The sequence below is a fragment of the Ambystoma mexicanum genome, chromosome 8 (assembly GCF_040938575.1).
Source record: "Ambystoma mexicanum isolate Mex_15411 chromosome 8, UKY_AmexF1_1, whole genome shotgun sequence".
Taxonomy (NCBI): Eukaryota; Metazoa; Chordata; class Amphibia; order Caudata; family Ambystomatidae; genus Ambystoma; species Ambystoma mexicanum.
In genome coordinates, this window is record NC_090929.1 from 992,949,340 (window position 1) to 992,973,474 (window position 24,135).

The 24,135-nt window shown below is 48.4% G+C and overlaps 1 protein-coding gene across 1 annotated transcript in view; it reads right to left on the minus strand.

Moving 5' to 3' along the window:
• VPS13D (vacuolar protein sorting 13 homolog D) overlaps positions 1 to 24,135 on the minus strand; it is a 3,263,180-nt gene that overhangs the window by 322,800 nt on the left and 2,916,245 nt on the right. Inside the window, exon 63 of the mRNA XM_069610908.1 lies at positions 14,913 to 15,061. Coding sequence (XP_069467009.1) covers positions 14,913 to 15,061 — 149 coding nt within the window. The remainder of the gene's footprint in view (positions 1 to 14,912; positions 15,062 to 24,135) is intronic.

The window sequence follows — 24,135 nt, forward strand, 5'->3', positions numbered from 1 at the left end:
GGCCTCCTCATCCCAGTACTACTACTTCCTGTAACTGGCGTCACATTGCAGTAGCACATATAACCATGTGAGATTTGAGTTCTCGTGTTAGGTGTTTTACAAAGAGATCTGTCTGGTATTTCCGAGTTTACTATACAAGGAGTTTGGGGGACTTTTAGCAGTTTCCTGTGTTTTGGTGTGGGTACACTGTTTCTTCTCCCTATTTCCGGGACAATGTCGTCTGATTCATCACAGTATCCATTTGTAGTGTCACTCACAATCTCTGACAGTCTTGAAACCCCATGTCCTCCTTCCTCCACGACATATAATGCCTCCAGTGTGTCATCTACCAAGCATTCGGGAATATACTTCATCTAGTCCTGGCCTCGGGTAATATTCCAGCTGGCGTTAAGAACTGACTAGGGTTTACCCTTGCGTTCTCTACCAATTCTTGAAATTCCAGAAGCTTCCCTTCTGGAGTCATGTCCCCCAGCACCACCACCCACTTTTCCTCCCATTGCGACCGAATGAGAATAAGGTCCCCTCTATCCATCCCATATATAGCATATATAGCAGCTAATGGAATGTTTTGGGAGCAGGGATCCCCCAGCTTCAACAAGTGCTTGGTCCTTGCACAATTCCCTTACCCAGTGACAGTATATACAGAGGGCTCACGATTCACTTAATATCTAGCTACAATACTTCTTTCAGTAGATATGGCGCTGTTGCATGCCTTAACAGCATAGTCTCCTGCATCTCCATGTCAGATAACCATTGCGCGACGTAATGTAACTGCCTCACTAAATAGTATAGCTCCATGTGTGGTAGCTTTAACCCCTCACCGTGCATAAATCTTTCATAACGTGCCCAGCACCATTGCCGTCTCCCCCCGCTCCAGATAAACCCCCCAATGTGGCATTGAGTTCCTTGAAAATGGACCTGGGGATACAAAAAGGCACACTGATGAAATACAACAGGCAAGGAAGGATCATCATCTTAAACTGTGCTACTCTACCCATCATTGATAACAGTAATTTCTTCCAGAATTCTATGAAACATACTATTTCCTTACATGTTTTAACTGTGTTCTGTTCATGCGAAAGCTGGGCTTCATGACAGATATTCACTCCCAGGTACCGGAACAACTTTGTTGCCCTTTGCAGACCCATGTTCGGCAGCCAGCCTCATCTAGGCCCGCCCACCCAGCCAGGGGGAATATACAGGATTTTCTGTTGTGGTGGTAATGTATTCATAGAACAGCTGCACAGGGATACGATCATCTTAGATGAGGAATCAGTGGGAGAAAGGATTCCATTAGAACTACAGCTTTAGTAGAGTTATGGATATTTAGCAGAAATGAAATCGGTTCAACCTAGCTAAGGTGCAGGGAATGATATGAATTAGTACAATTTTAGGTCACTGTGAAAGAGAAGCCCAAGCTTGTGGCCTTTGGGGTATGATAAAAGATGCGGGGGAAGGAGGGAGCAGTTGGATATGCAGCGTTTGGAGGTACATATACATACACTTCAATACTAGAGGACTTCAGCATACGACAACCAAGTGTCACTTCGATGCAGAAAGCCACAAGACAGAGATATGAGAGGTGGAACAAGAAGCTAAAGGAGGTGGTAGGTTTGCTGGCTGCAAAGGGTGAAGAGAAGCAGGCTGAGGATGGCATCTCGGGGACCACCCATTGGCTGTGAGAGTCAGATCAGGGGTATAAGTGTTGCAGGAGATGGAAAATGATAACAGTAAACAGAAAACCATCCTGGCATGTACAGTTTCTTGGATGCCTAGGTTAAACAGGAAGAGCGAAGGAGGGAGAGAGGAAGAGAGAGAGGAGGGCAAAGAGAGAGAGAGGGGGGTACTCAGGATCAAAGGCTGTTGTGAGATAAAGTAGGATGAGGATGTATGGAGTGACAGACCATGGTATGAACGTTGGAGATGTGGGTCAGTGCTGTTCCAGTGTGGTGGACAGATCCCTGATGGGAGGGGTCACAAAGAACTTTAGCCTTGGGCTGTGTGGCAATCCGGTTAAAGACCACCCATTTAAGGACTTTGGAGATGTGAGAGAGAAGGTAGACTGGTGTCATGAAGCGGAGGGCGATTAACAACAAATATACAAGAGGAAAGATTAAAGTTTGATTAAGGATGGATGCAATGTTGAGCCAAAATAAACAGAACTCCTCACTGTAACTTCCCAGCTCCATAACTTCTTAAATAACCAACAAGGGCAAACAATTAAAGGGTACCAATTGGGCATAAGAATGAAACCAAGATTCTGGGTGGCTTTTCCTTAATGTTAAGGTTAAGCAATAAGCCTCTGAGTTTCTTTTGTTATACTTCAGTCTGGGGATTCCTTCGAGGGAGTTATCACTTTACACTAGGAAAGTAGAACTAATCAGCAAGATATCTTCGCATTGGGATTCAAACAATGGTTTTAGGTGGAGGCGTGGCCAGCATGCAAGCAGAGAGGACTTGAGTCCCGACTGCTCCTGTGGACAGCCAAAATATCCTGCTAAATATCCTTCTTGGCTGGACAGACTCCTGTCAAAACACTCTGACGGTGACGGACTGGGGTGCTGCACCCCCGACCGAAGTTGGAACCTTGACGGAGGTACCTTTCTCGAGATATGCGACGGTATCTTTTTCCTCCTGAGCGCCGAGACTCCGCCAAGATGGCCGCCGCAGCCCAGCGACCGTAGGGGGAGGGACGGCACTACCCGGATAACGACCTACACCAGGAACCAGTGGTGAAGAGGTGGGAGCGGACGACCCCCGACCCAGTGCTGGCACGGAGAGGTGACTGGCCTTTCGCCACGCGCATCCACCGCAGGGTGCAGAGGCACATGATGGATGCAACCCCCCCGGCCGGGCCCGAGACTGCGTGGGGCCGCCGGATCAAAAACAAAGAAGCAGGCCTCTGAGGACCTCGGAACACTGGCCATGAGGCCCTGAATCGTGGTGGCTCCATCCTCCTCCAGGCGACGCTTCAACGGGAGTAATTGACATCCCAGATCCTAGGAGAAGCTGCGGGGGCTAAACACGAACAAAACTAAACCTGAGCCGCAACACCTGGAGCGTCGCGGCGGGCGCGGGGCTGCCCCGCAGGCACAAGAGCTCACATATCCCTGCAACGGACCTACAGGCACGGCCTGTGCCACTATGAACTAACATTCACCCTAAGGCTCACCTACGTGTGAGGACTGCGCCTCTCTTGGAGCCCACCTGCCACAGAAACCACCCGGCACCGTGGGCTGAACCACGGTCTACCTATTGCAATCGCCGAACCGCGGACCTGGAGGTTAGTGAACGTCCCCCTGATATATTCCCCCGAGCACTGGGAACGGGCGAACAGACCCGGGAGTAGGATCTTTAAAAGGGGGACTCTCTCTGCACTCAAAGTGTGGAGGCCATCCACCATGAATCCACCTCTCTGCCTCCAGGCCTAGAGGTGTCACTGCAGCCAGCCCTCCTTCATACGGCCCAGAGCCCGACCTAGCAGGCGAGAAAACTGCCCTTTCTTGGGTGAGGAGACAGCTCTGTGTACGACTGCCATCACCTCAGAGCTGATTCAGGACATTGTACCAGGCCAAATATATGGAATACGTGCCCCAGTCTCGTTGGCCTTCCCATAGCAATGATCATAAAAGCCTCCAACAATAACTTCCACTGGGAGTTACCTCTCCCGGGGTCAGGGGGGAAGGCCTCCCCCTATCTTCTGCTACCCTTTCTAAATACTGGAGGAGACCCAAGAGGATTTGTGACACCGACCGTGGCCACTGTGGTGCTAACTGGACCCACTGGGACGGGGGAGCGCCCCCGCACCAGTGTACCACACCCGTGACCATAATACCACAATGGCGCATACTCACGACACCATATTGGGTGACTCCCTGACGCAGCTACTGCTACTGCCGAGCCCCCCCGAGATGAAATAAAAGCCGCTCTCCAAACCTCCACCATACCCCTGGCTGGGGTCTGCGGTGTCATGAGGGAAAGACAAGAGTAAAAAGACGACAACGCAGAGCACTATGGACCAATATGCCACGAGTAACCCAACTGTATCAACGGATATGGAGCCCCAAACAGAGAACAATAATTGCTAAGCTCCTTAACTATCGCAATTTTGCAGATGGCCCGAACGGGCCGACCTGGGTCTTTTGCATATGGGCGTCTCTGACTGCGGGACGCCTAGAAACTATGCAAGGTGTCGTGAAACAACGCGGGTCTGGAGCTCATAACGAGGAAACCGTGACCACACTCCATCTTCACCAAGGAGACACGCTATTGGCAGCCACTATAGACCCCCTCCAACTGAACGTTCGACTTACGCTTTAACAGCAAGTTCCGCTGGGGACAGAAACAGTTCACTAGTTAATTGCACTGGCGACGTAATCTTTTAGGTCGTTAGTGAAGTTCGGGCGACAGATACTTCATGTTGGTGAGGAGTACTGGGAGGGGGGTGGACGACTTACAATGTTTACAATGTTTTTTTTGTTGTTTTCGTTGTCTATTTGTTGTTCTTCAGTTGCTGGGTACCTACAAGGCTAACCGATCACACGACTTGCCGTGTGTTGTTCTAATACATCCCCGCTATAGCCAATACCTCCACACTATTCCTGCTCCTGGGCCATACAGGGTCCATGAATCTGGCACGATACACTAACCCGACCACCGCCAGCTGAACACCCCAGATCCCTCAAGTTGATGACATGGAACGTGAACGGGATGGGATCTGGGATCAAACGGCATCTTGTCACGCAGTTCCTGAATAGACACTCTCCTGATATCACCCTGATAACCGGGACACACCTAGCAGGGACCAATTGCATCCTCTTTCGTAGAACCAACTATGCATCTGCATTCCATGCGGGATACACAATGGGGTCCAGAGGGACTCTGATCCTGATACATAAACACATTCCATTTGTGCCACTGACAGTAGATCAAGACCCCAGGGGCCGCTACGTGATGACCCTTGGTACACTCTAGGCGGAAACAATAGCAAATGCTTTGGTGTACTCACCGCCGGGACTGGGGGAGGAACTACTAGATGAACTTACCACCCTCATGTCAAAACATCAACCTGACATGTGGATCCCGGGGGGCGATTTCAACGATGTCATGTGCAACACTATGGATCGCACCCATATCAGATACCGCAACCCAATCACCCCTACCAAATTAGCTAGGTTTGTGTCAGCCCTGGGCCTCCGAGATGTGTGGAGAGATCTCCACCCCGGAGCCAGAGGTTACTGGTTCCACTCGGGAGCCCATGGCTCCCTGTCCAGATTAGACTATCTCTTCCTCCCGGCCACCAATGTACACAGGGTAAAGACCACAGAGCTGCTCCCCCGAGGTATCTCGGACCACTCACCGCTAATGTTGGTACTGAGTATGCAGGGTAAAGCTCCCCACAAAACATGGAGATTGAATAGCTACTATCTGGGTTTCCTCAGTGAGACAACTAACAAATATTTCAAAATAAATTATACTACGGTCGATAGTCTGTTAACGATGTGGGAGGCCTACAAAACAGTGCTAAGGTGAGAGATAATATCCTGGACAACGAATAAAAAGAAAGAGCTGCTTCAGAAGATTTCAGAGGCTGAGGAAGAAATGGGCGAATGGGAGACTAGGTATGTTCTTGATCCTTGTCCTGAGATTCTTACATCCCTTAAAAGCACCAGAGAGCGGCTCCGGAACATTAAGCTAGATAACGCCAAACAAGCCCACTGGGGGTCCAGGGCAAGGATCTATGAATATGGGGACAAAGCGGGTAAAATGCTGGCCTGCGTAGAGAGAAGGGACGAGGGTCAACACCATGTCAGGGAGATTACCCCACAGAACGAGAAGTGCCAATCAGACCGTGAAAAAACAGAGGCCTTTGCCAATTTTTATGCTGCCTTGTATAGCACCCCGATAACCCCACTGAATTGCTCACTCCTAGACGATATCACATTACCCTGCTTATCGGAACAGCAAAAAACACAATTGGATTCTGATCTTACTGAATCAGAGATTACCGAAGCCATAGCCCAATTACAATCTAGGAAGACACCGGGCCCCAACGGATTCCTGATCGAAACTTGGAAGAAACTGGGTGGGGAAAAAATGGCACCCCCCCCTAAAATGTTCCTCCGGGCCCGAGAACAAGGAACCCTACCACCAGACCTATTCATGGCTACAATAGTCGTTATTCCCAAATCGGAAAAACCAACTGAGCCCTGTGCCTCTTATAGGCCTATCACGTTGATTAATAGCGAACCCAAGATCCTTGCTAAACTATTAGCCAATCGGCTGCAATCGGTCATTTCCTCTTTAGTCCTCCCAGACCAATGCGGCTTCATGCCGCATAAATCAACACGAATGAACATAAGGCGGCTCCATTTGCTGCTAGAGCGAGCCCCCATCATAGACATGCCACTTGCCCTATTAGCTATTGACTTTGAGAAGGCATTTGACTCGGTCCGGTGGGACAGCCTTTGGGAAACCATGCAACGAATGGGATTTGGGGACACTTTTCTGGGCTGGATACAACTGCTCTACACAGACCCACAGGCAGAAGTGAAAGTGAATGGGTGGCCTTCTGAGCCTTTCCCCCTTGGTAAAAGAACATGACAGGGATGCCCCCTAACACCCTTCCTCTTTGCCCTCGCAATTGAAGTGCTCGCTTTGTGCCTTCATCAAATCAAGGCTTGGACGGGATTTAGATGGCCGGGGGGACATGAGGATAGAGCATCTCTGTACGCTGACAATCTTTTAGTGTATTTGGGAGACCCAGCCGAACTTGTCCTGTGGTGATACAGATTCTCATTCGATTTGGTGAGTTCAGTGTGCTAAAAATCAACTGGGGAAAATCTATCCTATTTCCGATGAAAGGCGGAACACAGGCTGTCCCCCAACACTGCCCATATAAAATTGAAGAACACGACTTCCGGTACTTGGGGATTCATGTATCTACAGACCTAACACGCTATACAACCCACATTCTTGAAACCATTATAGACCGATTCACTAGTGACGTTAGTCACTGGAGACTCCTCCCCTTGACCCTTATGGGCAGGGCCACCCTTTTTAAGATGATGACCCTGCCTAGATTCCTATACGTCCTCCAAAATGCCCCGCTTGAAATCCTGGAGTCCAAATTTGTTCGACTTCAGGGCCTCCTTAGAGAGCTGATATGGGGTGGGGGACAACCCTGCATTGCATTAACCACCCTGGAGAGATCGATTTGGGAAGGAGGTATGGGAGTGCCCCGCCTTCAGACCTACTACTGGGCATCGCAAATGGCGGTGGTCAATGGCCTGCTTCATGGGGATGGGAACTGCCGCACATAAGGGCCGAACTTGCTGCTATTCATGACATAGATCCACTACATCTGCTTTATCTCCCCCTTCCAAGACCCCTGCCACAGACAAATGCTGCGCACATTACGACGGTTTGGAGGAAGGCACAAACTTTTGTAGGATGGAAAGACAAAGTAACTGCCATGCCACCCCTATGGCATAATGGTAACCTGGTCGAAATGGGGAAACTTAGACCGTGGTCCACATGGGAGGAGGCCGGGATCACGAAAATCGGGGACATCCTGGCAGATGGGAAAGTGGCCTCCTTTGAGACCCTACGGCAGAAATTCCAAATCCCAGCAACCGAACAATACCACTATATACAGTTAACTCATGCCTTGAAGACACACATCCCAATGGACTCCACCGTGCCTGAGAGCACGCCCATAGAATGCAATATATATTCCCGGCATACATTCCCACTAAATGCACCTCCATACTATAGAACGCCATGTCCTCCTTTGCCACCCCTGAACTTACGCGTCTTAAAACTAAATGGGAGAAAGATGTTGGCACTATAGACACTGAAGATTGGATTCCAATCTTAATGTACCCCCGGGAGATTGCAATCTCTTCCGGACTCTGCCTGGTACAGTTGAAATCCTGCACCAAATGTTTTATCCTAGAACGACACTGTACGAATTGCCTCAGATGTGGTGGGGAGGAGGGAACCTTTATACACACCCTGTGGGAGTGCCCCCGAATTCAGGGTTTCTGGAGTGAGTGATGTACTGAATTAACCAAGATTTTGGCCCGCAATTTACTCCTAGATCCGAAGATACTCTTATTGGGGAAACCCGATGAAAGTGCTGCCAATAAATGGGAGGGGTTGCTCTTAACCACGGCGATGGGACTAATGAAGTGGAATATTGCACACAAATGGGGCGCCCGGACCCCCCGACGCTGGACCAATGGGCTGCTGATATGGACACATGTGCAGTGCAATATTGGAACATAAGATTTACAAGCTAGAGGCTGTCCCAACAAAGCCTCAAAGAGTGGGGGAAATGGGAAGACAAAGAGACCCTTTAACTCCTGGTGTATAGGGGATGAAGCCGAGTAACGTATGTATATAATCATTTGTATGACCTTTGTAACTGGAGACATGAATAAGTCGTGTGTATATGGTTGGGGAAACATCTGCCTTGAGTTTTTTGGTTTATTGTTTAAACCAATAAAAAATATATTATTTAAAAAAAACAATGGTTTTAGGTTTCATAGTCCTCAAGCCGGCATCACGTCTAAAGATCTATTCTCTTAACTCAGTCATTTACAATATTGTTGATTTGAGTGTCCCCATACTTTTTTCTTTGCTTGTTAGTCTAAGTTCAGGTTCTCTGCTTCTAGTCCTGGCATTTTAAGAAACCCCTTGCTGGGTCTCGGGCCCTTAAGTGCGCATGCACAATAGGCTGGGCAAAGTAGTCCCTGGGTTCAATGTGATAGAAGAACCCCCAGAGCGGCCACCAAAACGGCAAGAAACCTTAGACTCTTCAAAGGCTTAATGCAGAGATTCTCCCAGCCTTCCTGTGCTGGCTCGATTTCCTCAAATCCAGTTCTCCTCTGCCCCCTCAAAGAGCCATAATAGTCTCCTACCAATAGATACCCCTCTTGCTCCTCCTTCCCTCTCCTTTTCAATGTACCACTCCTTTAAATTCTTTTGTACCTTCTTGACATGTGCTTCATGCGCCACCTCCACCCCTCATCAAAACTCTCAGACACACTTGCAGTATATGCCTGCTGCTCCTCAGCTCCTACAGCTTCCTTCTCTCCTCCACCTTGCCTTCTTTCCACCTTCATGTTCTCCTAAAAACCTCCACCATACTCCCCTCCTCAGTAATCCCTGACTCCTTTGCCCAGATGTCCCTCCCAAACTCCTCCTCGCAGATCTCAGCATCCTCTTTGCTGATGTCTCTTCCTTTATATACTACTTGTTCTCGTTTGCCATCACCTCCAACCACAATACACTCCTGCTCTCCTGATATCTTCTCCAGCCTCCTCTATACTCTCTCCTCCTTCAGCTCTCCCCACCAGCCACCCCCACCTGATGTTCCCCTCATTTCACAAATTCTCTCTCCCCTACTCCTGCCTTCTGGCGAACTGACTCCTTTTATTGCTCCTCCCCACTGCCTCACTGGTAATTACATTCTCCGAGGCCACTTCGGTCAGCCCTCCTTCCTTCCTTCTACTTCACTTCAATCCCCTCCTGTTCAAGCCACCAAAGCTCCTCTTCATCCTCCAAAAACCCATGTTATCACACCACTGCTGCTTATACAGTGTGCTGTCTGGGCTCACGGAACCTCCCTTGCTTAATTGCATTCAATCATCTGTTTGTTTTCAAGCTGGGAACAGGATTTGTTAAGCAGTAATGGTTTGCTGCTTCTCCACAACCCATGTTGCTCTGTCCTTTCACACGTGTGGACGAACACTGAGCCTTGATAACGCCCACTGCCATCTTGAAATTTGACTTTGTGAATGCTGGGAGCAGAGCCTCTGCAGTAAAGCTCTGTGTTCCATGCCTAGAGATGGCCTTTCTTTGGTGAACTGTTAGTATAAAATTCTCTTGTGCGCAATTTCCCGTTCATACTGCATGTTTCTGCGAGTCAGTATATACTGTCTTTACTTTATGTGCAGGAATTGACAAACCTTTCTTTCTCAGCATCGTATGGCTCCACCATCAGACCTTGTAACAAACCTATAAAAAAGCCCTTGCAGGGAATGAGAGTTCCATGTCTTCTGTAACCAACAGCTTTTGGGAATATGTGTTTCATTTTGGTACTTGTGTACTTTACGTACTAGCTACGCTTGGAGAGCCTCTAAACAGGGACAGAAGCATGTCTGTGCTCAAGATGAAAGTTTCTTCTTTGTTTCCACGTTCTATTTGACATTTATTGACTTTTTACACCGCTTGGTTCTGGATCTGTAAGAGGTCCACTGATCATCGGTCTACATCTTTTTCGACACGTTTGGTATGTACTAGTATCTGTGTGGTCCATATTCAACATCAAACAAGTTTATTCGGAATTATAAAAAATTCCATTAAACGACAAAAAGAGATAAATTACACGTTTTCAACATTACAAAGACACCAATTATATAAAAGACAGATAAAAGTAGATACCGAAAAAGCAATTACAATCAATAAACCATATACTCGAATAGTACAGCAAAAAGTCTCTTAGGGAAAGGAAAGGGTGAAACAAAGGCCCCCATCACCCTCTGGATGACTCCCCTTGCCTGGGCTTGATCCCCAAAAAGCCTGTCCGGTCACGGCCCAGGGGAGTGAGGTTTGCCCCAGACAGGGGGTAAGACCTCCTAACTGGCCTCATGGGCGATATAAAGCCTAAGTAAGAGTGTGGGCTAATTAGAATTCCGCTCCCTGGTGTCCCTCCCGTTCCCCCCCATTGACCCAGGACCCTGCTCGCCAGTCTCCAGTCCAAAAAGGCCAATTCCACTATGTCCTTCGGGCTCTTGCCCACACTGGCCAATCTCCGACAGCCTACCAAGGATTCCCTGGACACAAAGGAACATCCCCTCACGGAACGTAACCAGTGTACACTTTTGTTTACAAGAGATTCCCTGGACTCAAACATGTTCTTTTCCATTTTTGGTACACTGTGAAGATACACTGTAGCTCGACCATTCTGGTCGTGAACAGGAAGCTGAGATGGGCCGACTCTGTGCCGTGAACCAAGGACAATCTTACCCTCATGATTAGGGCTTTTTAAGGCTACTAGACTTGGGGCAGATTCCACCACCCCACCAAGCTCACTGTGCTTGGTGCCACCTGCCCTGGGATCTTTTCCAATGTCTGAATGTGCAAACTCAGACAACAGGCTGGGGCAAGAAGATGTTGGAGCTATAGTCTCGGGACACAGGGGGGTTTGATCCTTGGGGTGTACCAGAGGGAAGTCGGAGAGACCCTTACAGACAATCGGAATGGAGAAGGGCTCCCCCTCCCTTTGCTCCCTCCTCTTAATGAGTATTAGAGTTGTGAGCAAATTTCTAATGGCAGCCAACTCGGCCAAAACTTGGTTGCACTTACACCCCCCGAGTGACAGAACCACCTCGGTTGGGGGGTTAATAACCGGCCCTACAGCCGGGGAGGTTTCACATTTTGGTTGCATGGACACCCTGAGTGGGGATAGGTAGAGAGAAGTGCTGACCAACGGGCACTCTGTGGGCATAGGTACACTCCCGAGACTTCTATTGTCCAGGGAAAGATTGCACACAGGGTCGTCATCAATAAATGTACTGCCCCCCGCAATTGGGCTAGCCAGAGCGGAGCTAGAAAGTGACTTTCCCGGGCTGGCACGAATGATGGAACATAGTGACGAGGTAGAAGCCACAATGTTGCAAGCAGGAGTGGAGCTTACTGAGGGATAGCTGCTGGCTAGTACTCTGATTCCTGCAGTATCTCCCTCATTGGACTCCGGCATCTCTGATCCGGGGCCAAGATTACCGGAGACGGATAACACCTTGGGGGGACTGAGGCTCAAGGTGGAGACAAGGGGAGAGAGCACATCTGCAGTAGATGGACGTGACATCGGGCCTGGATGTCTTCTTCCGTTGGGGCCTATGATGGCCTGGTCCTCCTGAGGCTTGGAGGTGTGGTCCCCTCCTGCGCAAGGGTCAGACATACTGCCATGGTTAGTGGGTATTGGACCTTCCCTGGTCCCTTGTCCGGCGGCTATACTGTCCCCCTGTGGCAGCCAACAGCCCCCATCTTTCATCACTAGTGGGGGTTCGGGGGAACATGGGAGGGACTCACCCCCATAAGTTAGGACAGAGTTTTGCACGTCCGGGATTGGAGCTTTGGCTGGCGCTCCCTTTTGACCCTGGGAGCAAGACCTCTTCACAGCAAGGACCTTTCGCTTGGGTTTGGGACCACTCGTTTGGCGGGTGAGAAGAACCTCTGAACAAAATGAGGGGAGGGGGAAGGGTGAGAGAGCTGGCAATGGAGGGAGGGGTTTCCTTGGTGGTCCCTGGGCTTTCAAAGTTCTTAGGGACTTGAGGAGAGACATTGCAAATTTAGTAGGTCCACCCCAATGATTCTACCCTCTTGTCCAAGGTACACAGGCAAACAGCTCCTCGTACCGTCCCTCGCCTGCACTTACTTCACCCTCTTCTCCCAGGTGTATCCAAGCCGAGTCTCCCTCTTCACCGCCACAACACTGTGTCCGTGTACCGCCTCAGGGTCAAAGGGACAGAGTCCAAAAGATGCACCACCACGGGTCCGCAAACACCCTCCGCGGGACGCCAACACCCGCGCCCTTGTCCCCGCGGGCTTCACCCTGGCGGGCCGAGAGTCCTGGGAAAAGTAGTGGAGGGGGCGTGGCTTGCACGCAAGTATGGAGGACCTCCTGGGCCAGAACACCCTCCGCGGGACGCCAACACCCGCGCCCTTGTCCCCGCGGGCTTCACCCTGGCGGGCCGAGAGTCCTGGGAAAAGTAGTGGAGGGGGCGTGGCTTGCACGCAAGTATGGAGGCCCTCCTGGGCCAGAACACCCTCCGCGGGACGCCAACACCCGCGCCCTTGTCCCCGCGGGCTTCACCCTGGCGGGCCGAGAGTCCTGGGAAAAGTAGTGGAGGGGGCGTGGCTTGCACACAAGTATGGAGGCCCTCCTGGGCCAGAACACCCTCCGCGGGACGCCAACACCCGCGCCCTTGTCCCCGCGGTCCATATTATATTAGCAACATCACATTTAAGTGGACTACTGCACATCTTGCAATCTTTTATTGACTTTTCCCAGGAAGTACACTGATAAAATATTTCCAGAAATCCTGATTACAAACAATGACATAACTCATTTTAAATTTGTTCTTAAATATCAGAATGAAACAGTTGATTTATAGAGCGCACAGTCAACTCTAGAGCATCGCTTCGCCCTATGAGTCAGTGGAAGAAACAAATCCTATTGACCAGCGATATGCCAACTAAATTACATGTGTGCATTCCACAATCTTGTTACATCTACTTTAAATTCTTTATGTTACAGAGCAGTTCACTGCAGCCCCAAGGAAACAGGAGATTGTTGCTGTTAAAAATGAATACAAAGGAAAATAGGTGTTAATGATAAGTCAGAGAAAGAAGGTACAGAGGAAGGAACAGAGTGGGGCTCAAAGAACTAGAGGTCACATCCAGCACTGCCTATGGACTACCAATCAAGTTCCCAAAGACCTGAACACCCAGTCTGCAGAGTCCAATTTTGCCAGAAGATGATTTAGCCAACTACTTGTCCGCAAAAAGCATTGAGCAATGGCTCTGCATGTCAGGGGTTCAAGTTGGTAGATGCATCTTACCACATTCAAGGGGGTCATTAAAGAGTGGGCTAAGATATAGAAGGCATTAATTGTCTTCACCCCAAAGCTGTCAAAAGCAAAACCTTTTGGCCAAGTCCTTCTTACTGATTGCTCTCTCTGTCAGGATGGAGGGATGTAAAGGTAGACACATTTAAACTGTTATAGAGGTCTGAATAAAATACTCTTAAGCATAGGGTGTATATAGAGGAAAACTGGGCCAGCAGGATCTGCCCACTGCGTCTTTGCAAATTTTGCAGCTGAAAGGGACAGATTCCCCACAGTTCTTGTACTGGCCCCAAAATGATAAAACCGAAAGGGTTCTGATCCAAGATGTCAGTCAGGGTATTCTGATTTCTGTTAAAAGAAGGGGCTGCAATGCCTAGACATTAAATGGTATCTGCCACTGAGCAGTGGAATGACGCATTCACACTACCAAAGGGAGTTTCAGGGACAATGTTTGACTCTGGAAATGTGTCAAACCCAATGACCTTTCTGATATAAGCAGCTAGGTCAGCAATACCACCATCAGGGGTGTAGAATTCTGTGGGGAAGTCCCTGTGCTTGCTCATTTAAAGAGACTCGAGGCCAAAACAAATTGAGTTGCCTCCCTCATCAAACATCCTTTAAAAATGTGTCAGAATGGCCCCAGTAAGCTGGAATCATTTTGAAAAGTACTCTCCCCTGTCTCTTCAGTAGGATAATCGGCCCTGAGACGAGCCACCACAACAAAAAGCATTTAAGTAACATTGCCAGATGGCAACAGCAAGAAAGCAGTGCCGGGCGAAACATACCCATTCTGGATGCTGGGGCCCAGCTCTTATGTTGAAAATAAGAACTGGGGAAATGGGGCACAGACCTCTGGTGTCACATCCGGAGTCATGGGCGTCAACAACGCTAAGAGAAGCCAGAAACAATGTGCCCCTTGTGGTTGTGAGAATAGTTACCAATCCATTGAGTGCCTGGAGAAGCTATTTCAAAGATGAGCAACTCATGGTAGGAATATACCCATCATAAATAGGAATTTGGTGAGATTACATTACATTTCAAGTCCAATGTATTTGAGGTTAGGGAAATTAACCCTGTGCTGTATATATACATGCCCTTAATGTCTGCGGGAGTGGAGAGTGCATCATTGCACCCAGGACTCAAGGTAACATTTGGAAGAAGTCCCTGACAAAGAGATCCTGGCAGTGCAAAGGGTAACAAGAAATTGAAAAAATGTTATTTGCATTGATTAGATACATGCTTGAACTAACTATTAAAGTATATGTCTCAACTTACCTTGAGGTCTAAGGGTAATTTGCTGGATGTGAAAACACTTAGCTTAATCTGGGGAATGCTGATTTTTAGGTTTTCAAAATAGTATCGCTTCCGAGTCCCTCCTTGCTCATTAGTCTTTTCATGTAGGTTTTCGTCAAACATTTCAACTACTATTATCAAAAATAAATAGAGATCAGAAATACCATAAATTGTGCGGGTAATACATACACTTGAATTCCAAACAAAGCAACAGACATTTAACTAATATGGATTACAATGAGTTGCAGTATTTACAGCTCGGCAAACTGGCCATTAACAAATATATCCGACATGACCTACTTACCTGTTATGTAGATGGATGTCAGTAAACCAGGAATGACACCATCAACCTGTGGTCAGGAAAGCACTGAGCTTGACTTTCAGAACATAGTACGAAGTGCAACACCTTGCTTAGTGATCCACTTAAAAGACAAATACCTTACCATGTAATTTTCTTTTGATGGATACTCCTTCCACAGATTCCTCATCTTGATAAATATCCTCCTGTGCATGTTGTTCTCAGAAACCTACAGCAGGTGGTGTAGCATAGCCTGGTGCCGACCAACTCCAACAATCTTAACTCCCTGAGCCCAGACATGTCGTCACCGTCCTACAAATGGGGAATACCATTGCCGACGCCCACAGTTCTCTGCTTTTTCCCCTCCCATGATTAGCAGCTGAGGGAACCTTTAATCAGTGTGAATTCTGGAACCAAACTTCTCAAAAAGAACATATTTTTCTAATCTAAGAAAGAGTGGCACATTCCCTTTTGTGAGGGCAGGCCGGAAGGGTGATGAGGAATCTGTGGAATGAGAATCCATAGAAATAAAATAACGTGTCAAGTAATTTTGTCTTCTAATGGATTGCATCCTTTAACTGATTCCTCATCTTGATAGACTACCAATGCAGTACTCAGGCTGGGGAAGGGCACAGTGTGTAATTTCCTTTAAATCAAAAATTTTATTTATTTTTTACATTTATAGAGCGCACTGCATCCCAAAGGCATCAAGGCGCTAAGCATGAAAGTGTACGCAGGCAAGATTGCGGATACATAGAGAACATGAGGTACTTAGTTGCAGAATCAGAGCGTGGTTACATGTGCCTCTGAAATACTGCTCTCCCAGAGTGAGCATTATGTCTTGTTATCAAGCCCAAGTAGTCAAGTTTGGAAAATGTATGTAAAGAGGGCCGTCTTGCAACCTGGCAAATGTCCATCACCGGCACCGCTCACTGTAAGGCTGAAGAAACTTCTAGAAGGGTGGGCCCAGAGGTCTTTTGACACTTCCCTGCCTACTTTATCCCAGCACTGAGAAATCTGCAGGCCTACCCAGTGCAAGGTGGTCTGTTTGGCACCCACATTTCCCAGCCATGCCTGAGCAAAAGAAACAAACAACTGTTTTGTACTGATGCAGCGAGCATGTCAAACCACATAAATCAAAGATATTTTTGGGTCAAACCCATACAATCTTTTCTTCTCCTTACAAGGGTGAGGAGAGGTAAAAACAACAGAAAACAATATTTATAGATTAATGTGAAGCTCTGATACAAGGTTTAGAAAAAATGCAGAAAAACAGTGCAAGTCCTGCAGACTGTTCAGGCCCAAAACTTTAAAGGACCGGAAAACAACTCTGGGCCCACCACGCCGTGCAGGCAGGGCCACTATGGACATCGAGGGAGCCTCCAGCGATGGCAGTATCAGCGTCCTAAGTGACGCAGAGGGCGATCAGGAACCGATGGATTCCTACATGCGTGCCCCCGAATCCAACAGGCAGGCCGGCGGTTCTGCTACGGAGACGACACCCAGCGGCTCAGGCACTTCAACTGCATGCCACACTAAACACCCCCCCCCATGGTCGACAATCGACCATGTCGTCGACCATTATGCCAGACGCGGTGTTGAAGGGAAGGTAAAAAAAATCCTTGTCCTCTGGGCCATCAAGTTCACGATCACCACATGACAGGCACCCGACACAGACGCCAAAGTCCGTTTCCAACACTGTGTGAAAATACTGGTAAATCCTCGGGTTTCGGCGAACATGTGTCGAAAAGGTGCATCGACGGCTCTCGCTAAACATTCAAAAAGGAGTGAACTCATTAAAAAACACATCTCTGACACCCTCCTCAAGGCAAAGATGTCGAAAAACTCAAATTCCTCCACAGCACAACCCTCAAAATCACAAGGCTCAAAGGATATAGAATACTCTGCCCCTAGGGACACCCTTTCAGGAAAATGCACCACAAACATCATCCTGCTCCAGACCCCTTGCCTGCAACTGCTTCCAAAGTGTTACCTTCCTCCCAATGGACCGTGGAACAGTTTGATAGGGTTATGAAAAGAATCTCTAGTTTCAATCAATTTCAATACCATAAAAGCACATAGAGCATGATACAAAAATACCAATGAATGCATCATGATGCGTTAAAAAAAGGCAGGCAAAAATATACATTCATAATGATGCATAAAATCAACAAGAACAAAAACACTGTTTGAACGACTAGTTTTGTTGACTTTGTGGATCACACCCAGAACACCTTACCAACTTCAGGGGCCACCTCAAGGCGAAGCAGCTAACAAGCAGCCCGATGCAAAAAAAGCCAACCTGGACCTAACACAACCTAGTACATCTACCCATCAAGCAGTGTCTGATGACCTATACTATTATGACACTCAAGGTTCACAAGACCCTGGTTCATTAGCAGACCAAGGGGACATAGAGGATACAGATCAATACTATGACGACGATGTATACATCATCCAATCCCTAGACCATACCGACCAACCAGTGGCTGATTCCCTTATGGACAACCAGCTGCAGTACAATTATCTTCTTTCAAAAGCTGCAAAACACTTTAAAATCCATACCCAGGAAGCTGAAGTCGATAAAGACTGTGTAGAGGAAATCCTTGGGGATAAGAGATCTGCAGGACTGTTCATCCCAGTGCTCCAATCTGTCCAAAGGCGCATTCAGCCTTCTCTACTTACCCCCAGTCTTACAAGGGCAGTCAACCCACACACTGAGAAAATGTTTAGGCCAGCCCTATCAGACCCAGTGTACATTAGGGGACAGCTAAAGCCTGACTTTCTATTAGTCACCACCACAAGGAAGAGAGCCGGCACACCTTTAGCCTCTGCCAAAGTCCCTCCTGACAAGGAGAGCAAAAAGATTTACACCTTAGGCAGGAATGTGGATTCCTCAGCTACCTACCAGGTGAGGATAGCCAACAACACTACGCTACTGTCTAGTTATAATAGCCACAAGTGGGACGAGATCTCACAGCAAATAGACTTGAACCCAGAACCCCTAAAGACACAACTCTTACAAACAGTTGCTGAAGGCAGACAAGTAGCAAGCTGCATCCTTAAGAATAATGTATACGCAGCAGACAATGCGGGGCGGATCGTGGTGGAAGGTAGTCTCATGAAATGTCATGCATGGCTAGGTCAATCGGGTTTCAAGTTGGAGACCCAAGGCTCCTTTTTTAACATGCCTATCGAGCCCAACCAATTATTCGGCAAATCGGTCGAGGAGGAATATGACACCCTCAAATCCCTGTGACAACTCACAAACAAACACTTTGTGCAGAGAGGAGGTTCAAATACTCAGCGGCGTTCCACTACAACCAGGGTGGGCAGAGTTCATCCTGGTGTTCCTCATAGGGGGAGTCCTTCCAACCGAATTTTCAAAGAGGCCAAAAAAGGTCCAGAAATAGAGGCAGATCCTCCTCCTCAAGAGCAGACTGCACCCCTCCTAAACTGACCACCTGCTACAGGTCCCCTCAGTGAGAAACCTGAAGGTGTCTCACCCGCTAGTCCCCGAGGATCTGTCATCCAGATGACCAAGACATGGCCATCGCGTTTGGATCCAGTATCTGGGGATGGACCAGTGCAGGAGGATCACCTGGGTGAGGGGTCTTCAGGGAGTGAAAGTGGGACACTGAATGGCGAGATGCAGTATCCTCTTCCCTGTAACACCTTTACCTCATCCTACCAGGTAGGATACTTAGGAACTTAACCCTGCCCCTTTTCCAACACAAACTCTTTCCTGCGGACAGCTCACTGTGAGAGAAAATGACTAACGACCTGACATGTCCCAATACAATGGTCAGGCAGGGTCAGGCAATTACTGATCATTACACATACTGGACTTCCATCACACTGCCCCACACGGATAAAAGGTAGAGCAGGAAAGCACACTCTGAGCAAGACAAAGCACACAAGGAAGCAGCAGTTCCAAGAAAGCACTTTAATTGAAGGCGGAAGACGTCAAGATCGACGAGGATTGCATGGAGGGAAGTGCCCTTGACCTTGTCAATGAAAAAACTTTACTTTCATGAACCTTCGAGAATAGGAAACATACAACCAGGAATCAAGGCTAAAGAATCCTGCATTGTGTGTCAGAGGTATCTGGGGCTCTCCGGTGTCGATAGTCAAGGGAGGGAGAATCGTTTGCCGCTGTGGTACTGTCCATGGCCCCTAAAACAAAGCAGTGCCAGTGAAGTCAGCACAGCCGGTGAGTTGGGGAGACTGATACCTGTCATGATCTCTGCTTCCAAAAGGTCAGGGTTTTCCCAACTCCCTTGGAAGCAGATCCATAACCCAGGTTCCGAGTGCCAACCAGTCCCAATTGGGACCTTTTGGACCCAGTCCTGGCGCCAGTGGCACCAGGTTCATAAATATGCCCAGTCCCAGCGCTGGAAGCGCCGGGCTCATAATGCTTGGGTGGACTTACCTGCAGCAGACCATGCTGCTTACTTGCCTGCCAGTTGAGCCTCTGATCCTCTTCTGTTTGGAACTACTTTTCCTGTTGGGTGGGGCAGGAGCCACTCCCTAGATTCAGAACACTGGAACTCTTCTGGAAAGCAGGAACTCTTTTCTTACCTAGGCGTGGCTGTGGAAGGAGACACCTAAGCACTACAGGAGGCTATTTAAACCACACCCGATGGATGAATCTTGCTTTGCGTTATTCTGCATCCTCTGCAGCAGAACGCTCATCGTGTCTTCTGCATCTGATCCTGGGCCTAAGGAAAAAGGCTTACCATCCTGAATCCAGTCTTCAGCAACACCTATAAAGACAAGAAAGAACAGGTTAGCATTACGGTCTTCAGTGACAGCTCTTCACTTACCTGGTCCATCGGCTGTCACCAACGCCTCGCGCTGCATTCCGGCATCTGAAAGACAAAGGCTTACCTACTCTTCGGTGCTGCATCCCGCATCTGAAAGACAAAACAAGGTGCGTTTAAAGACATTGGGGAACTTTAATACTCACGTGCCATTACTCCTTTCCACATCCAACCCAGTGGGTATTCCGGCACCCTGCAGCCGCTCCGAACTTGTACTTGCAAAATAAAAAGACAGTTAGAGCGCATCGTGAAGCAGGCAACAAGCGCTTACTTACGTGCTTCCAGGCGCTTCTATTCATCACACGGGCTCCATCTTCAACTCACTTCAGCCCGTCATCCGCCATCGCCGGAACCCTGCAAAACAAGAGACATCATTACTAAAGACTTTAAAGACATTAGAATTACTCGAAACTTACCGTTCGTGCAGTAAACGACGGACAGCAGTCCTCTGAAGTCAAGAGGCCTGCTCCCCTTATCCAGTGAAGAAACTGGTTACAGCACCCTGCCCCGAGGCAGATGGAGAGCACAGCGTTCACTTACCTAAGGTGAGAGCGTTAACCTTTAGGGTTCTACAGGAGAAGAGAAAGGGAAGAAGGGAGAGACATTTAATAACCCAGTTCCTTAATCCCATATTTTCTATCTGCAGACATCTTACCCTTCGAGTCAGACATACAGTGCACAGAGGTCCAGCCCAAAGAGCCAGCCGTGTGTTACACATCACCTTTGAAGATACGGTATACGCCCAGTCAAGACCGGCGCCTCTACGGGAATCAGGTGAGCGTTACAATACCTCACCGGTCGGTGTTGAAGCCAAGGTTGCAAGCAGCAACATTGCATAGTGAAAACTGAAGAGAACAGTGTATGAAGCGTATGTGGCAAGCAAAGTGAACATCATTAAACATCAGATACGTAATTAAACTTTGAAGCCAAGATAGGATACTGTAGACAGAGTGGTCCGGTAACACGTGGGTGCTCATTTGAAAGTCTCTGTTAGGTATCCAGCTGAAAGGTGGCAAATGCGAAAAGTGATAAAGAATTGGGAAATCAAAGTAGTCCTGCAACGGGTCACGTAAAACCTGTGCACATTCGAAAGTCTTCGATAATTGAGGAAAATGTATATGAAGTTGATCTGAGCTCGATTGAGGGGGATCCGAGATCTGAGACCGGATGAGGGGGATCCGGATCTCCGCCTGGCTGAGAGGGATCCAGGGTGAACCAAGACACCCGAGATTGAAAGCACTGTGATAAGAGAAGGATCTGAGCCCGGATGAGCGAGATCCAAGGTGAAGAACACTGTGTTGAAAGGATCTGAGCCCAGCTGCAGGGATCCGAGGTGAATAGTGAATCGCCTAATACATTGAGTGCTTGTGAAAATCTGAAAGAGGAAAATAACTTATTCTTTCTTTTTGTCATATCAGGCACTCTGAATGAAGAGACTGTGAAAGACAAAGAGACTTGGGCACAAAAAGCCCTGTTGCTAATGATTGAACTTTATCCTCATGCTGGAGAAGCCAGAGACTGTGCTAAGCTCGAGTGTACCGCCTTATCCCGTGCTGAAAATGCGGGGAAGGGAGGCCAACAGCCTGACATATTTTTTGTAACATTGTTTCCTACAATAGGTTTATTAATATAGGCCCTTTTATCTTGACAAGATAACACTTGGACTGCGTTATTATTATTTGATGTTCGTAGCTTGGACCCATCTGTAGATTTAGGCTTAGCTAGGCGTTTTTCAAACCCTTTTTAAATTCAATATAAACACCCTTGAACTGTGGTCACTTGTGTCCGTCTTACTGTTGATACCATGCCTTCCATTACACCTCCCATGCCTCTTCAGTAGGAGGTTGTATTTCTCATTTTACCCTCACATGGGAGATGATCAAGTCGGACAAGTGCGTACTTTCCACCGTGGCAGGAGGCTATTGCATAGAGCTAATACAAACACCAGCTGCCAAGGTAAAGACAAACCATGCAGGAAGAACAGTGCATCCTGCTAGAAGAGGTCAAGGCACTGCTGCTAAAGGATGTCACAGAAATCGTAACGTGCAAACCAGGTAAACAAGGGTATCTATTCAATGTACTTCCTTGTGCCAAAGAAAGACCTAACAATGCGCCCTGTCCTAGACTTGCGCCCTGCGAACACTTATGTCAAGCCACAAAAACTCTGCATTACAACGCTACAAGAAGTAATCCCACTGCTAAAACAGGGGGACTACATGGCAACCTTGGACATGAAAGATGCATACTTTCATATTTTAATGTGCCCAGCGCACAGAAGGTTCCTGCGCTTCAAAACAGCGAATCAACAGTACCAATACAAGGTGCTACCCTTTGGCATAGCCTCCGCTCCAAGAGTATCCACCAGGTTACTAGCGGTAGTGGCAGCGCACCTAAACAGAGAATCAATACCAGTGTACCCTTATCTGGACGCCTGGCTGATAACAGGGGAATCCCCTCAAATTTGCAAGCAAAATACCCACAGAACAATCAATCTGCTGTTCCAATTGGGATTCTCAATCAAGGAGAACAAATCAAGTCTTGTTCCAAGCAAAACCAAACTGTTCTTAGGAGCTATCATAAAAACGGGAGAGAGGCTAGTCTTCCCGTCAAACGATAGAGTGCAAAACATACTGCTGCAAATACCTCAGTATCTAGCCAGTCGCCAAATAACTGTACGCAAAGCAATGTGCTTGCTCTGGATGATGGCTTCATGCATTTATCTGGTTCCGCAAGAAGAGTGGTTAGCGAAACAGTGGTCTCAAGCAACCGGTCAGTAGGACGAAGGACGATATAGTGGTTGTTTCACTAACGCTAGTACAAGTGCTAAGCATGTGGACAAGGACAAAAGAAAATCTGTTTAAGGGAAACCCATTTCACAAACCTACAGTGCAAGCAATTGTCACAACAGACGCATCACTCACCGGCTGGGGAGCCCATTACCTTCACCACATAGCGCATGGCCTGCGGTCCCAGATCACAGCCCAAAATCACAAACCTTTTGGAGCTGCGAGCAGTGCTCAAAACCCTACAAGCTGTTCAAGTGCAACTATCCGGTCAAACAGTACAAGTCCTCACAGACAGCACCACTGCCATGTTTGACATAAACAAGCAGGGAGGCACCCACTCTCCAAGTCTGTCCAGGCTAGCCCAAAACATTTGGAAGTGGGCACTCAAGCGGAACATGTTCCTAGTGTCGCAACACATTCCAGAGGAACTCAATTCTCTAGTAGACTCACTAAGCAGAGATCCCCTACCCCTAAAGAGCATGAGTGGCAGCTCAGCAGAAACATTTCAGACAATGGCCCTCATTACGACCCTGGCGGAAATCGTGGTGCAAAATGCACCATGGAGCACGGCGGAAAGCTGCCGATAGCGCCATGGGGGTTGGCGGATTTTCCGCCCCATTCCGACCTTGGCGGGGCGGTAAATCCCCATCCCCCATTTTACCCTTCCCCATTCCCATTTTTGCCCCATAGGGTATAATGGGAGTGGGGAAGGCGTTAATTACGCCACCGTAAAATACGGTGGCGTAATTAACAACAAGGTCCCGTAGCGCCATGGATTTCTCCGCCCGGAAAAACCAGGCGGAAAACGCTCCATGGCGCTACGGGAACTCGTAGTAGGGCGGACGGGTCCGCCGCGAATACCGCTGGCGTAAACCCACTCCGCCAGGGTCGTAATGAGGCCCAATATCTTTTCCCTCTGGGGCCATCATCCGTTAGACTTGTTCGACACAAGCCTAAATACACAATGCCCAGACTTTGCATCCAGGTGTCCCCAACCCAGATGCAAGGGGAACGCCCCCTGTGGAAGAGCTGGTCAGGGAAGTTTGCTTACGACGCCCCCGCTCCCGCACCTCCCCCTCGACCCCCAACACCGCTCCTGAGCAGAATGCATCAGGAACAAGTTACTCTAATCATGGTTGCCCCAATATGGGCGAGACAACCTTGGTTTCCGCATCTTCACACACTGGCACTGTGTGATCCAATCAAACACCCGTGCCCCATCAACATAGTCACCCAACACGGGGGGACAACGTTACATCCACATCCTCAATTCATGAGCTTTGCAGCTTGGCTCCTGA